Genomic DNA, 13,076 nt, shown 5'->3' on the forward strand with positions numbered 1-13,076 from the left:
AGGGGGCCTCGGGGCGGGAACGAGAGGCGGCGGCTTGAGCCGCCTCGGCCTCCTCCCCATGATGGCGACGCGGAGGTAGCCCGCGAGGGGAGGCGAGGGAGAGGAGCGGCCGCGCGGAGGTGCCGCCCCTCGCGCCTCACACTCACTCGAGCGCGGGGCGGCGGAGGGGGGAAGTCGGCCTCTCGGGGCGCCCTCGCTGCTTGGTTCGTTCCCCCCCTCAGCCAGGACGGGGGGACGGCGAGGAGGATGGCGGCAGCGGCGGGCCTGAGGCTCCGGGCCCCAACGGCGGCGGCGGCGGCCTCGCCCCCCTCAGCGGCGGCCTCAGCCCGCCCCGCGGCCGGCAGGGTCGCCTCGGGGGACTCGCCACGGCGGAGGCGGCGCCGCAGCGGCAGCAGCGGCAGCGGCAGCCCCGGGGACGCCAGTTGAGCGCGGCCCTCTCGCGGCCCGCTCCTGCCCCCGCCCCTCGGCCGGGACAGGAAGGACGAGGCGGGCCCGGCCCCCCGACGGCGGGGCCCCCCAGCGGCGGAGCCACAGCGAGAAGCGGGGAGGCCGAAAAGGAGGAGGCGGCAGGAGGATGGGCGCCAAGCAGAGCGGCCCGGCCGCCGCCAACGGCCGCACTCGGGCTTACTCCGGCGGGGATTTACCTTCGAGCAGCGGCGGCGGCGGCGCTCACGGGACGGGCGGCCGGCCGACAGGCGGCGGGGGGCGGTACACGCACCTGGCGGCGGGGGTGCACCACGCGGGGCCTGGAGGCGCGGCGGCGGCGGCGGCGGCTCCTCCGGTGGCGGCGCCGCGGAGCAGGTCTCTGGGCGGGCCGGCCGCCGCCGCCGGGGCTCGGGCCGCCCACTCCGCCTTCCACATCCCCAGCAGCAGCGGCCTCTACGGCTCCCAGGACTCGGTCAACAGCACCCCCGAGGAAGGCGGGCGGGAGCGGCCCGTCGCCGGAGGAGGAGGAGGGCATGGCGGCGGGAGCGGGGGGCCCCGCCTGGTCATCGGCTCCTTACCTGCCCACCTCTCGCCTCACCTGTTTGGAGGTAAAAGCGCCGCTGAGCAAGCAGGGGACACCGGCCGGCGGGTGGGTTGGAATTGGAAACACCAGCGCGGCATTCCGGTATTTTTTACAAAAGGGGGGTGTAGGAGAGAGTAGAAATATTATTATTTATAATAATAAAGAGGGTAACGGGCAGTGGCTCAGTTTGTAGAGCATCTGCTTGGCATGCAGAAGGTCCCAGGTTCAAACCCCGGCATCTCCAGTTAAAGGGACCAGGCAAGCAGGTGACGCGAAAGGCCCCTGCCTGAGACCCTGGAGAGCCACTGCCGGTCTGAGTAGACAATACTGACTTTGATGGACTTAGGGTCTGATTCGGTATAAGGCAGCTTCCTGTGAGTAGTCCTCTCCCACTTTCAGTAAAGTGAACATTGTGGGGAGGGGCTGTGGCTCAGTGGAAGAGCATCTGCTTGGCATGCAGAAGGTCCCAGGTTCTGTCCCCAACAACTCCAGTTAAAGGGACTAGGCAGGTAGGTGGTATGAAAGACCCTTGCCTGAGACCCTGGTGAGCCTCTGCCGGTCTGAGTAGACAATACTGACTTTGATGGACCAAGGGTCTGATTCGGTATAAGGCAGCTTCCTGTGAGCTAGTCCTCTCCCACTTTCAGTAAAGTGAACATTGTGGGGAGGGGCTGTGGCTCAGTGGAAGAGCATCTGCTTGGCATGCAGAAGGTCCCAGGTTCTGTCCCCAACAACTCCAGTTAAAGGGACTAGGCAGGTAGGTGGTGTGAAAGACCCTTGCCTGTGAGCCGCTGCCGGTCTGAGTAGACAATACTGACTTGGATGGACCAAGGGTCTGGTTCAGTATAAGGCAGCTTCATGTGTTCATCTCCAAACATATAGGTGGTTGGAGTGTTACATATGAATCCATCTGTCTTTATAGTACCTCTCCTAAGCATTCTAAACACACTAGGATCTTTCTCCCTTCCCTTGCACGCCTGTATTTCTGCCTCCACAGGAGGTGTGACTGGCTGACAAGTACTAGGGAGCCTGCTGCTGATTATAGACACACACCCTTCCAGCCTGGTCCTAAAAAGGTTTAATCAGAATAAGCCTTGTTGAGATCAGTGGAACCTTGCTTCCCTGCAATTTGTTTTAAAAATTGTTCAGCTTTTTCTCCCCACCCACAAAAGTCTAAGCAGCTTACCTCAATTAAAACCAAATAAAATCTCAATTTGCAGAAGTGAGAGAAAAAAAGGAAGCAGGCCGTAACCTCTGCCTGCAAGCTACCAACGGCATGTCAGAAAAAGTCTGCTTTACGGAGCCTCCGAAATCTCTTTATGAGGTTGGGGTTTTCCTTGCATCCTTGGGAGGCCTGTTCTGTAGCAGGGGGACAGCCGCTGAGAAAGGCTGAGGAGAAATAATTCTAAGTGACCTGAGTGGAGGAACTACTAATAATCCCTTGTCTAATTATCAGAGCTGCCTTGGGTGGAGGCTAGCCCACGGATAAGGAGGTCCCAGTTCAGGAAGGGCTTTAAATAAGGATCTTGGATATGTGAATGCCAGAGATAGAACATGCCGACTATGGTGCTTTTACTTTCAGTGGAGTCTGAATGCCATTGGTTGCTTTTAAAAAAGGGTTTTGACATGGTGCTACAGTAATACAGTGCTTAGTAATTCCAGATGGGTAGCTGTGCTAGTCTGTTGCATCGACAACAAAACCTGACTGTTGTGTAACAGCATTTTTTTCAATGCAAACTTTTGTGGGCTACAGCTCGCTTATTCAGGTGTAGACGTAATGCTTGGTTGTTCCTGCGTATCCAACGGGAAATGACAATACCAGTGGTGTAACAGCACATTAACAATGATCAACACATGGTCGTACAGGAGGCCTTAGTAATTGTAATTGTGAAGTAGTTGTCGAAAAACGATGCAGCTTTTTGATGCTCCTGCATCTTGTCACATTCTGAGAAATCCTGCAACTTTTCACTAATCTATTTTTTTCCTGCTCTTCTCCTTGAAGAACAGTAACAAACCCGGGAGTGTAATGTGTCTTGTTTTACACAGGTCTGTTCTGCTTTTATAGACACTTCCAGGATTCAAAAAAAAAAAATACCAAGAGAAGCTTGACCAAATGGAGAGAGTTTGAGGGAAGTTTCTCCTGTTCTTGTTTATCACTGGTTATGTTTTTAAAATGCCCTTGAAACAGAAGAGGAACTAAAAAAGTGAAACTGAACGGTCAGCACTGCTCTTAGTATCATGTGTGTTTATAGCAGTAGCTGCTATCGGTAGATCTGTAAATTCTCCTTTCTTCTACTTACGGTATATAATTAGGACTTAATTTGATAGCTTATTCATGTATCCGTGCAGTGTATTTTAAACCTGACCAAAGTCTGTTTTAGATGCCAATTTGAAACATAGAAGCAGGTGGTTCCTTTTTTTTTTTAAGCTAATGAATTGCCCACACTGAGAACTTTATAATAACAGTTATTGCAACTATGAAACTAGTTTACTGTCCCCAGACAAAATATTCTGATAACACATTCTGTGCTTTAAAAAAATTCCCCATAGTACAAATTAAATCTATACAATATTGAAATGCTGATGAAAAATTAAGGATGAAAATAAACCTTCATTTATAGCCTTGCATGTTAGGAGCAGGCCCTATTAAACTCATTTGGACAGACCTTGACAGTAAGGGTACATTCAGCCTCAGTGTAAGCATGCTCACATATCTAATGAGAGCTTAGCAAAAGCACAGTATTGCAAAGTAGTGCCCAAATGTCTATATGCATTTTCTGAATGGTAAGTAGAGTGCATGTTTAACAGTCTGGTTCTTAAATCCATTTAGCACTGGAACGGGTAACATAACTGCTTGTGGTTTCTTTCTCGTTGCTCATGGTGGTTGTGTACAGGGTCTGAATGTTGAGTCTTGGAGAAGCCAGTTTGACAGTGCTCCTGTATAGGAGAAGCAGACTTGCTTCACCTCTAAAGTAAGTGGTGGCCAGTCAGGTTGGCTGGATCAGCACCTCAGCTACAGATCAAGAAATGTCCTTGATCACTTCCCTGTTTCCAGTGACTGGTTCAGGTTTATTATGATTTTTGGAGAAAACAGTTACTTTGGGGGGGTTATAATTGGGGTATCTTGGGCATGTGGTGTTATTGCTGTTTGAATATGCAGAAAATGGGGTATGTGTACCTGGAGAAAATGTGGTACTTTCCTAGATAGCAATTAATAAGCTGTGTGGAATGGAGGTGTGCTTATGCCACAGGCATGTATTGAATATGTGATGTAATAGGGATGAGTGACATTACTTTCCTCCAGTATGCCTGTACTATTCTGTGACTTTTTAAAAAAAACCTATTTGTAGGTTTTACGGATTATATACAAGTAGAAAGCACCATATAACCACTAATATTAATGCTGTAACGTTACTCAGTGAATATTTTGAGTAATGTTTGAAAACTGTGTTTGAGGTTCTTCCCAACCTTGTAGGCTACTAGATACAGTTGTCCCTATGTGAGCCCTGCTGGAAAGCAAAAACACCTTGGAAGTGTTCTGTTTAAATGCTCCTTTCCCATGTATCTCCCAATTGATAGAAGCTGGGCACACCAGTATCAGATATTTGCAGTGTGTTGGGCAGGAAATGTTAAACACAGCTAGCTTCTCCATGAGTAGAGCTTTTGCGTAGTGCTCACCTGGAGGCAGTAACTGCCAATCACATATGCTTGTTGTGAAGAGAGCTAAAATATGCAAATGGAAAGTATATGCAGATTTACTTTATGTGTATTTACAAGCCAGTTTGTTATAAGTCCTTTATAAATTGCTCCCTCAAAGACGCTACGGTGGTGTCATAATGGGAATGAAATCATGTGTGTCCCCTCTCCACGAGTATACATCACTGAGCTTCATGGTGACCAAGGCTTTGCTTTAGCAACCGTTGAGAATGGACATTGTGTTATTTTGACGTTACCTTGGTCACTTGTGCAGTAGCTTTTAGGTTGGAATCTTGCCTGGAGAGAAGGTTGGCCCGCCGAGTTCCTAATGGTTGTTGGGATTCTTGCAAAGGGTTCTGGGATAGGTGTAACTTCATCTTATTCATCGAGCAGTTGCCTTTTTCTAACTTAAGCCAAGGTGTGCATTTAGAATCAACTAGATTGAGCTTGGTTTCTGTTAATCTGAACAGTTTCTGTGCAGCGCAGCCTATGCAGATTTAAACTGACCTGGTTGATTTTTAAAGGTATGCAAGCCTGCATAGGATTGCAGCATTTTTTTTTGGCTGTCGAGTCACAGTTGACTAATGGTGACCCTGTAGAGTTTTCAAGGCAAGAGACTTTCACACATAGTTTGCCATTGCCTGCCTCTGCATCATTACCCTGATATTCCTTGGAGGTCCCCCATCCAAATACTAGTCAGGCCCGACCCTGCTTAGTTCTGAGATATGGTGAGTTCAGGCTATCCAGGTCAGGGCATTGCAGCATTAGACCCTTTTTTAGAAAAAGAACAATTATGGCCTAATGCTGCAATTCAAAACTTTCAACATATTTTTGTAATTGTCATGTATGTATACTGCTGTTATTTGCATAACATTGCCCCACAATGAAAGCAAGCAGTGCTCTAGGTATAATCGCAGTCGTTTATTGTAATACTTGCCTTGTACACATGATCTTGCAATTTATGTTAATAAAGGTTGTCTTAGTAGTAGATGGGTTGGAGGGCTCCTAGCTTAAGCTTGTCTAGTATCCTTTGCTGTATATAGTATGAATATGCCTAAGGTATATCGTTATTTCACAGCTTGGAACTTAAATCAAGGGTGTTTTTTATGCTGTACACTTCGAGACTTGGCTTAGCATTTGCTCTGAAACAAATTGATAAGTAAAAGCTTTGCTACCCAGGAAGCTATCTTTTGTTACTTAATGATTGTTGTATTATGTGTGAAATTAATTTTGATCTTGGCTGCAGTTCATTTGTGATTTTGGTTTTCTAATTGAAGGGAAAGGTTAATATTCAAATCTCTCAATTAGCTCTGAGGTATAAGGACTGAGATTTCTGTAGAGAGAACAAATCTATAAGTACTTTCAATTATACTTAAGAGCTTTAATAGAAACTGCAAAATTCTTCCTATCATATCTCATGTTTTTGAGGAGTGGTACAACAGTTACCTATAAATGACAGTTTCAGCTCCCAAAGTTTATTATCAACATTTGGGTGTGAGTATGAGAAATGGAGCTCTGACCTGGATAGGCCAGGCCAATCTTGGAAGCTAAGCAGTGTTGACCATGGTTAATACTTGGATGGGAGAGCATCAAGGAAGTCCAGGCTTGCTACACAGAGGCAGGCAACAGGAAACCACCTCTGAACGCCTCTTGCCTTGAAAACCCTGCGAGGTTGCCGTAAGATGGCGGCAACTTGATGACACTGTCAACCACCATGAAGGATAGAAGAGCACATGGAAAACTCAAAAGAAAACCCTGGTCAGGATCTAAAGTGCTGTAGATCGCCTGCATGTGCACAAGGCTTTTCAACTTTTCCTTTCCAGTTAAGCCACCTTGTAAGTTACTGCTGGAATGAAATATAAGCGCCCCCCCCCCCCATTCTTACCATGGTGATTTCTATTGAGTTCTAAGCTGCCAGTGTCTCATTCAAACTAGGGCCTCTGTAACCAGTGTTTGTAGTATTAGCATGCTGTACCTCCCTGGGTCTGGTATGATGATGCATGGTTAGGTGAGATTCTGCTTGTTTATTCCACTATAACAGTGTGATGCTGTGAGATGTTCTCTGGATTATGTGAAAATGTAACAGTGGTTGTTTAAGTATTGGTAAGTATGGGAGGAGAGATGGCTTGAGTGGCAGAGCGAGTCAGCCAAAGAGAGTGTGGGAAGGATAGTGATTCTGGAGTATGATTGGCTGAGGGTTGGAGGGGGCCTGCCGGTGTGAGTGTGAACAGTGGGGAAGGGGTCATAAGGAAGAGTCTTTTGACAGTGTATGAGGAGGGTTTGTCAGGGTCTTAATGTGGCTGTTTCTCTTTTTTATATAAGTTAATAGTATATTTATTAGTTAACTGCTGCATGTTATCCTTAAGGTTTTCCCTGTGTTCCCTTATGTGTGTCTGTCAAATAAAATGTTTCTGCATGATTACTGAGTAAAATTGTATGAAAGGTGGAAGCAGTTTTAACAGTGAAAGCTTAAAGTGCTAGAAGCCAAAGAGAAGAAGAGTTGGTTTTTATATGCTGACTTTCTTTACCACTTAAGGGAGAATTAAACCGGTTTACAATCCCCTTCCCTTCCCCACAACAGACTCCCTGTGAGGCAGGTGGGGTGAGAGAGCTCTAAGAGAGCTGTGACTAGCCCAAGGTCACCCAGCTGGCTTCATGTGGAGTGGGGAGACAAATCCAGTTCACCAGATTAGCGTCCGCCGCTCATGTGGAGGAGTGAGGAATCAAACCCGGTTCTCCAAATCAGAGTCCACCGCTCCAAACCACCGCTCTTAACCACCAGGGTATAACCTAAGGGGAATATAAAGAGACCCTTGAGATCGGTAAATACCCTGAAATGCATATAAGCGAGGGCCAGGAAGGGGAGATAGGAACAATTACTAAGGGTGATAGTGTCCAGTACTCCATAAGGGACAGGCTACACTGTGATGGGTGGTGGTCAGCTGGGATGGGAACGTTCTGAAATAAAGAGTTCTGCCACATGAGATATTGAAGGAAGGAAATCCTCCTCCAGAGATGTGAAAGGGGGAAGGTTTCACTAAGTGCTGCAACACCAATTTGTAACTCTTTACATTTAGGATAAGAATTAATTGAGGTCAAATTGTACAAGGTCTCATCCTAAGCACAGAATCAAGGATAACAATAATTAAGATGGGCAGATCCATGCATCCTACAGAAGTGGAAAAAGGCGAAGAGATGCACCACTGATCCCCTAATCTGGATGGCTCAGGCTAGCCCTATCTCAGAAGCCAAGCAGGGTTGGCCCTTGTTAGATTTGGATGGGAGACCACCAAGGAATTCCAGGGTTGCTATTCAGAAAAAGGCAATGGCAAACTGCCTCTTGACTTGAAAATCCTATGGGGTCGCCAAAAGTCTCCTGCAACTTTATGGCACTTCAGACACACACGCACACACGAGATGATACACATCTAGCCAGGTATGACTAAAATGGTACATGCGCCACCTTCTTATAACCCAGTCACTATGTATCATTTTCCATTTGGAAATGAGTGCGTATATTACAACGGAGTTGCTCCTCTCCTAACAAGTGTTACATCAGCACAGACATAGTCTGCCCCTTTAGTCAGCCTATGGAAGCAGTCAGCTATGATACTAGTTGGGTTTTTAAAAGTCATCTTAAATTTTCTGAAGCTGAAATAATGGCACAAAGAATCAGACCCCAGGGACATTCCTTGGAACTGAAGATGGATGATTGGAATAATTAAACAGTTGCAGAAGGAGTTCAGCTAGATAGGTCTGTGCTTGGTAGAAAGGAAAGAGACACTGTGCCAGTTTTTAACTTGTTGTATGGATGCTTATTTTGGCTGTCAAAATAATGATAATACCAGATTGAGTTGGCAGCTAAATTAAAATGTTTCTGTGTTTGCTGTTTTTAAAAAGTAAATGAAATGTCTTGATGTTTGTGGGGTACAGTGAGTTTGGAAAAAATGAAGGTAATGCGGATTCTGAAATCTTGAACTCGAATATATTCTCCCCTACACACACACACACACAGAGGGAGAGAGAGAGAGAGTTGAAGACCTGAAGTACTGGCATTCTTTCAAGTAGGATGATTTTATCCTACCTGAGATAAAAGTATGAGAGAACTTGTTCATGTAGGTCTTCCTGCTTTCAGTATCACCCCAACATGCTGTATAGTTTTGACTTATTTTCAAGTATGGCTCCCTTTTTGGGACTGGAAACTTAATTACTTGCTTTAGGGAACTGTACTCTTGAGCTATTAAATGGAAGGAGACTATGTGAATTTACTAGACAAAGAGATTTCTTTAGTGCGAAGATAAGGAAACTAAACAAGCAATAGCCTGTTCATTTACCTTGCATGTGGATGTTCTGTGACCTTCAAAACAGTGCGTCTGATGTTTAGTTTCTATAGTTCCTACTGCTAATAGTACTTTTACTCTTCCTTGAAATCTTGTTGAATACTCAAGCTCATGTTTATCTAGCATTGGTAAATCACACAACATACCAAACAAAGGTTAGACAAACTGGAGTAAACCTGATTTATAACATGCACTGAGACTTTACTACTGAAACCAGTATTTCTGGAGGAGACAGAAATGTACCAGGGGAAAAAACACAGGGTGTGGGAACTTTGATCCTGGGTTTTCCTTATGCCAGATAGAAACAGTTGTGCAATCACTCTCTTGTCTTCATTGGAAAATAGAATGCCTGAGAGTGGTTCTCTCCTTGGCCCTATCTGTAACCCAGGTACTTACTAAGTCTTGAAACTGTTTGAAATAAAGGGGTGTGCCTTTAGTTTTTTGCTTCATCATACCCACCTTTCTCCCCAGTGGGAACTTAAAGCATCTTACATCATTCTCTGCACCTCCATTTTATCCTCACAACAGCCCTGTGAGGTAGGGACTGAGTATGTGTGACTGGCCCAAGATCACCCAGCAAGAAGAGTTGGATTTTATACACCGACTCTCTTTACCACTTAAGGGAGAATCAAACTGGCTTACAATCACCTTCCCTTCCCCACCCCACATCAGACATCCTGTGAGGTAGGTGAGGCTGAGAGAGTGTGACTAGCCCAAGGTCATCCAGCTGGCTTCATGTGTAGGAGTGGGGAAACAAATCCAGTTCACCAGATTAGCCTCCGCTGCTCATGTGGAGGAGTGGGGAATCAAACCCGGTTCTCCAGATCAGACTCCACTGCTCCAAACCACCGCTCTTATCTACTACATCACGCTGGCTCTCCATTGCAGGATGGGGATTCAAATCTGGCTCTCTGAGATCCTAGTCTGACACTCCATGAGATCCAAGACATATCCAAACATACTCCTAAGTATTTATTGTGTGACTAATTTTGTCCACAATTATGCTATAATTTGTATGCTGATAATGCTATTGAAGAATTCCATGTTACACAATTTAACTCTGTATCAAATTATGCATCTAGTTCTGTGATAACTCTATGCGGCTGTTTCTGTTCAATTAACACATCCTTTTTTTTACTATGAAATCTGAGTGTTCTGTTTTCAACTTTTATTTCTACTGCCTGACACATAGGAACAACTAAGATATATGTGCTAAGGTTGCTACCTAGGGTACAGCAGATTGCTGCATGCACTCTCTCTAGTATTGGAAGTGCTTGTAGAAAATAAAGGTGTTCATATCCTTGCATTTCATAAATATGCAAAGTAGTAAGTTATAAATGATTCATTTTGTTAAAGCAGTAAAGTAAGTTTAGACTCAGTAAGGAAGGAAGTATTGCACGTATTTCAAATTGCCCTTCCTTTCAGGTCTTCAAAATTTCTGGGAATTTTGTGTGTGTGTGTGTGTGTTAAATGCCATCAAGTTGCTTCTGACTCATGGTGACCCTTGAATCCATGCCTTCCAAAGCATCCTATCATTAACAGCCTTGCTGAGGTCTTGCATATAGATAGTAAAAGTTTTACAAAAATTGTATACTGTGAACAGCTTTATTTTTACTTGTTATTTTGCTAGATATTTGTGTTTTCCTCCCCCCCCCTTGCATTCTGTGCATTTTTATATAGGCTTCAAGATACCTCGCTGTTGCTGATTGGAGATAAATTGCTGTGCTTTATTTCAAGAGGAAACTCCTTGAATCAGTTTCCTCATACTCCTTCCATAACTCCACAGATTTGATTAATGAGTATATAGATCTAGATTTCAAATACAAAAAAAAGTTTGTTGTAATTGGAACTTTGTAAAATATTTATTCACATAATTCTCATCTCGATTTTTTCCTCGCAACAACCCTGTGAAAGATAGATTAGAGCTGTTACCGCACTAGGTATTCCCAGCAATGTATCAAGAGTTTGGAAGAAAAAACTCAATATTTAAAAACGTTCCTAACATTGAACAAGAAATTTTTTAAATCAGGGTGGAAGAAGACAAACAAAGTAAAATATCTAGGGATATGGATCTCCACCAAAAACAAAGACTTGATTATAAATAATTATCTCAAGTTGTGGGAGTCAATAAAAATGGATATACAAAAATGGACAAATAAAAAACTCCTTTTTGGGACGCATTTCAACGGTGCAGATGAATATATTGCCAAGATTATTGTTTTTATTTCAGAATTTACCAATACTCACTCAACTAAAATATTTTGATTTATGGAAGAAGGATTTACTTTCTTTCATCTGGCAGGGGAGACAACCAAGAATTGCATATAAATATTTAGGTGACTTAAAAGAAAGGGGTGGATTTGCATTACCTAATTTTAAGTTATATGCTGAAGCTTCTACTCTAGTATGGCTGAAAGACTGGATGGATTTAACAAATATACGTCTACTAGACTTAGAGGGGTTTGACAATAGAAGTGGTTGGCATGGCTATTTATGGTATGATAAAACTAAAACACATGCAGCATTTAAACATCATATGATTAGATCTTCATTAATGAAAATTTGGCAAAAATATAAGCATTTATTAGAAACCAGGACGCCATTATGGATTTCATCGCAAGAAATGCTAACATTATGACCTTTGAGACCAGATCAATTTATCACATATCATGATCTTTTAAAGTGGGATGGTAATGTGTGCGGGTTAAAAAGCTATGATGAAATTAAAGACTGTTTGACCTGGTTTCAGTATCATCAAATAAACTCTGTTTTTGTACATGATATGAAAACAGGTTTTTCAAAGAATAAATCAGCCTTTCAAAGATTATTACTGGATACAAATGACCACTTGATTTCAAAGACATATAAACTGCTGTTGGAACTGTACTGTGAACAAAAACGAATCAAACCTACTATGATCACTTGGGCGCAAACATTGGGTCATGATATATCCTTAAACAAATGGGAAAGACTTTGGTCACAAGACTTGAAATCCATACTGTCTCAATCACTCAAAGAGAATATTTATAAAATGATATATAGACGGTACTTGACACCAAAAAAAACTGGCAAAAGTTTATAAATCAATGTCCCTAAACTGTTGGAAGTGCACCAAACATATTGGTTCTTTTCATCATATGTGGTGGTCGTGTGACAAAGCAAGAAAATTTTGGGACATGATATATAATGAAATAAGGCTAATAGTACAGGTCAATATACCTAAAACAGCTGAGATGATGTTACTTAGTATGATACCAGATACTGTATTATCGCACAGATCTTTTTTGATCTATGCAACTACAGCTGCGAGACTGATATATACAGCTAAATGGAAAGCAACGGAAATTCCTGACAAGACTGGATACAAAAAATGTTAGACCTGGCAGAAATGGCCAAACTTACAGCATTAGTGAATCAAAAAGATGATGTTCAATTTATGGAAGAATGGGGAGCATGGAAATGTTATTGTCAAAATGTATTGACAATACTTTGATCTAACCCATCACTTAAAATAATATATACATTAATGTAATAAATTAAAGAAATTAATCAAAGAGGTGTAAAAAGACTAGATTAAATGTTAAGAAATATATGGGGGTTAGAAGCTATAAACAAAAGGGGGAAAACTTTATAAAAGGACGGAAGAAGGTGAAGGGGAAGTCAATTTTATTTTATTTCTTATTTTATTTTAAAAATTAAATACTTAGATTAAAAAAAAGCAATTTGTACAATCATATTTTACCAACTAATTATATTTCTTATTTTTGATCGGGGGGAAAAAGTTTGGAAATGTTATAAAAAACATAGGGGGTTACCGTACTTTGTATTCCCAGCGATGTATTAAGAGTTTGAAAACGTTATAAAAAATACTGTTCACACTTTGGCCCCTTTAGCTGTGAAGATGTCTTCCAACCATTTATTAGCCGTGGTATCCAAAAACCCTTTTAAAGTGATGTTTTTTATAACATTTTCAAACTCTTAATACATTGCTGGGAATACAAAGTGCGGTAACCCCCATTGCTTTAAAAGGG

General features: G+C 43.2%; 1 protein-coding gene across 2 annotated transcripts in view; it reads left to right on the forward strand.

Annotated features, from left to right (window-relative positions):
* Positions 1-565: 565 nt before the first annotated feature.
* Positions 566-13,076, forward strand: part of ZNRF2 (zinc and ring finger 2) — a 71,629-nt gene continuing 59,118 nt past the window's right edge. For both annotated transcript variants that reach the window (XM_056857815.1, XM_056857816.1), the window contains exon 1: positions 566-1,034. In XM_056857815.1, the coding sequence (XP_056713793.1) occupies positions 575-1,034 (460 nt within the window). In that variant the 5' untranslated portion in view covers positions 566-574. The remainder of the gene's footprint in view (positions 1,035-13,076) is intronic.

Source organism: Euleptes europaea, chromosome 11, assembly GCF_029931775.1.
Source record: "Euleptes europaea isolate rEulEur1 chromosome 11, rEulEur1.hap1, whole genome shotgun sequence".
Taxonomy (NCBI): Eukaryota; Metazoa; Chordata; class Lepidosauria; order Squamata; family Sphaerodactylidae; genus Euleptes; species Euleptes europaea.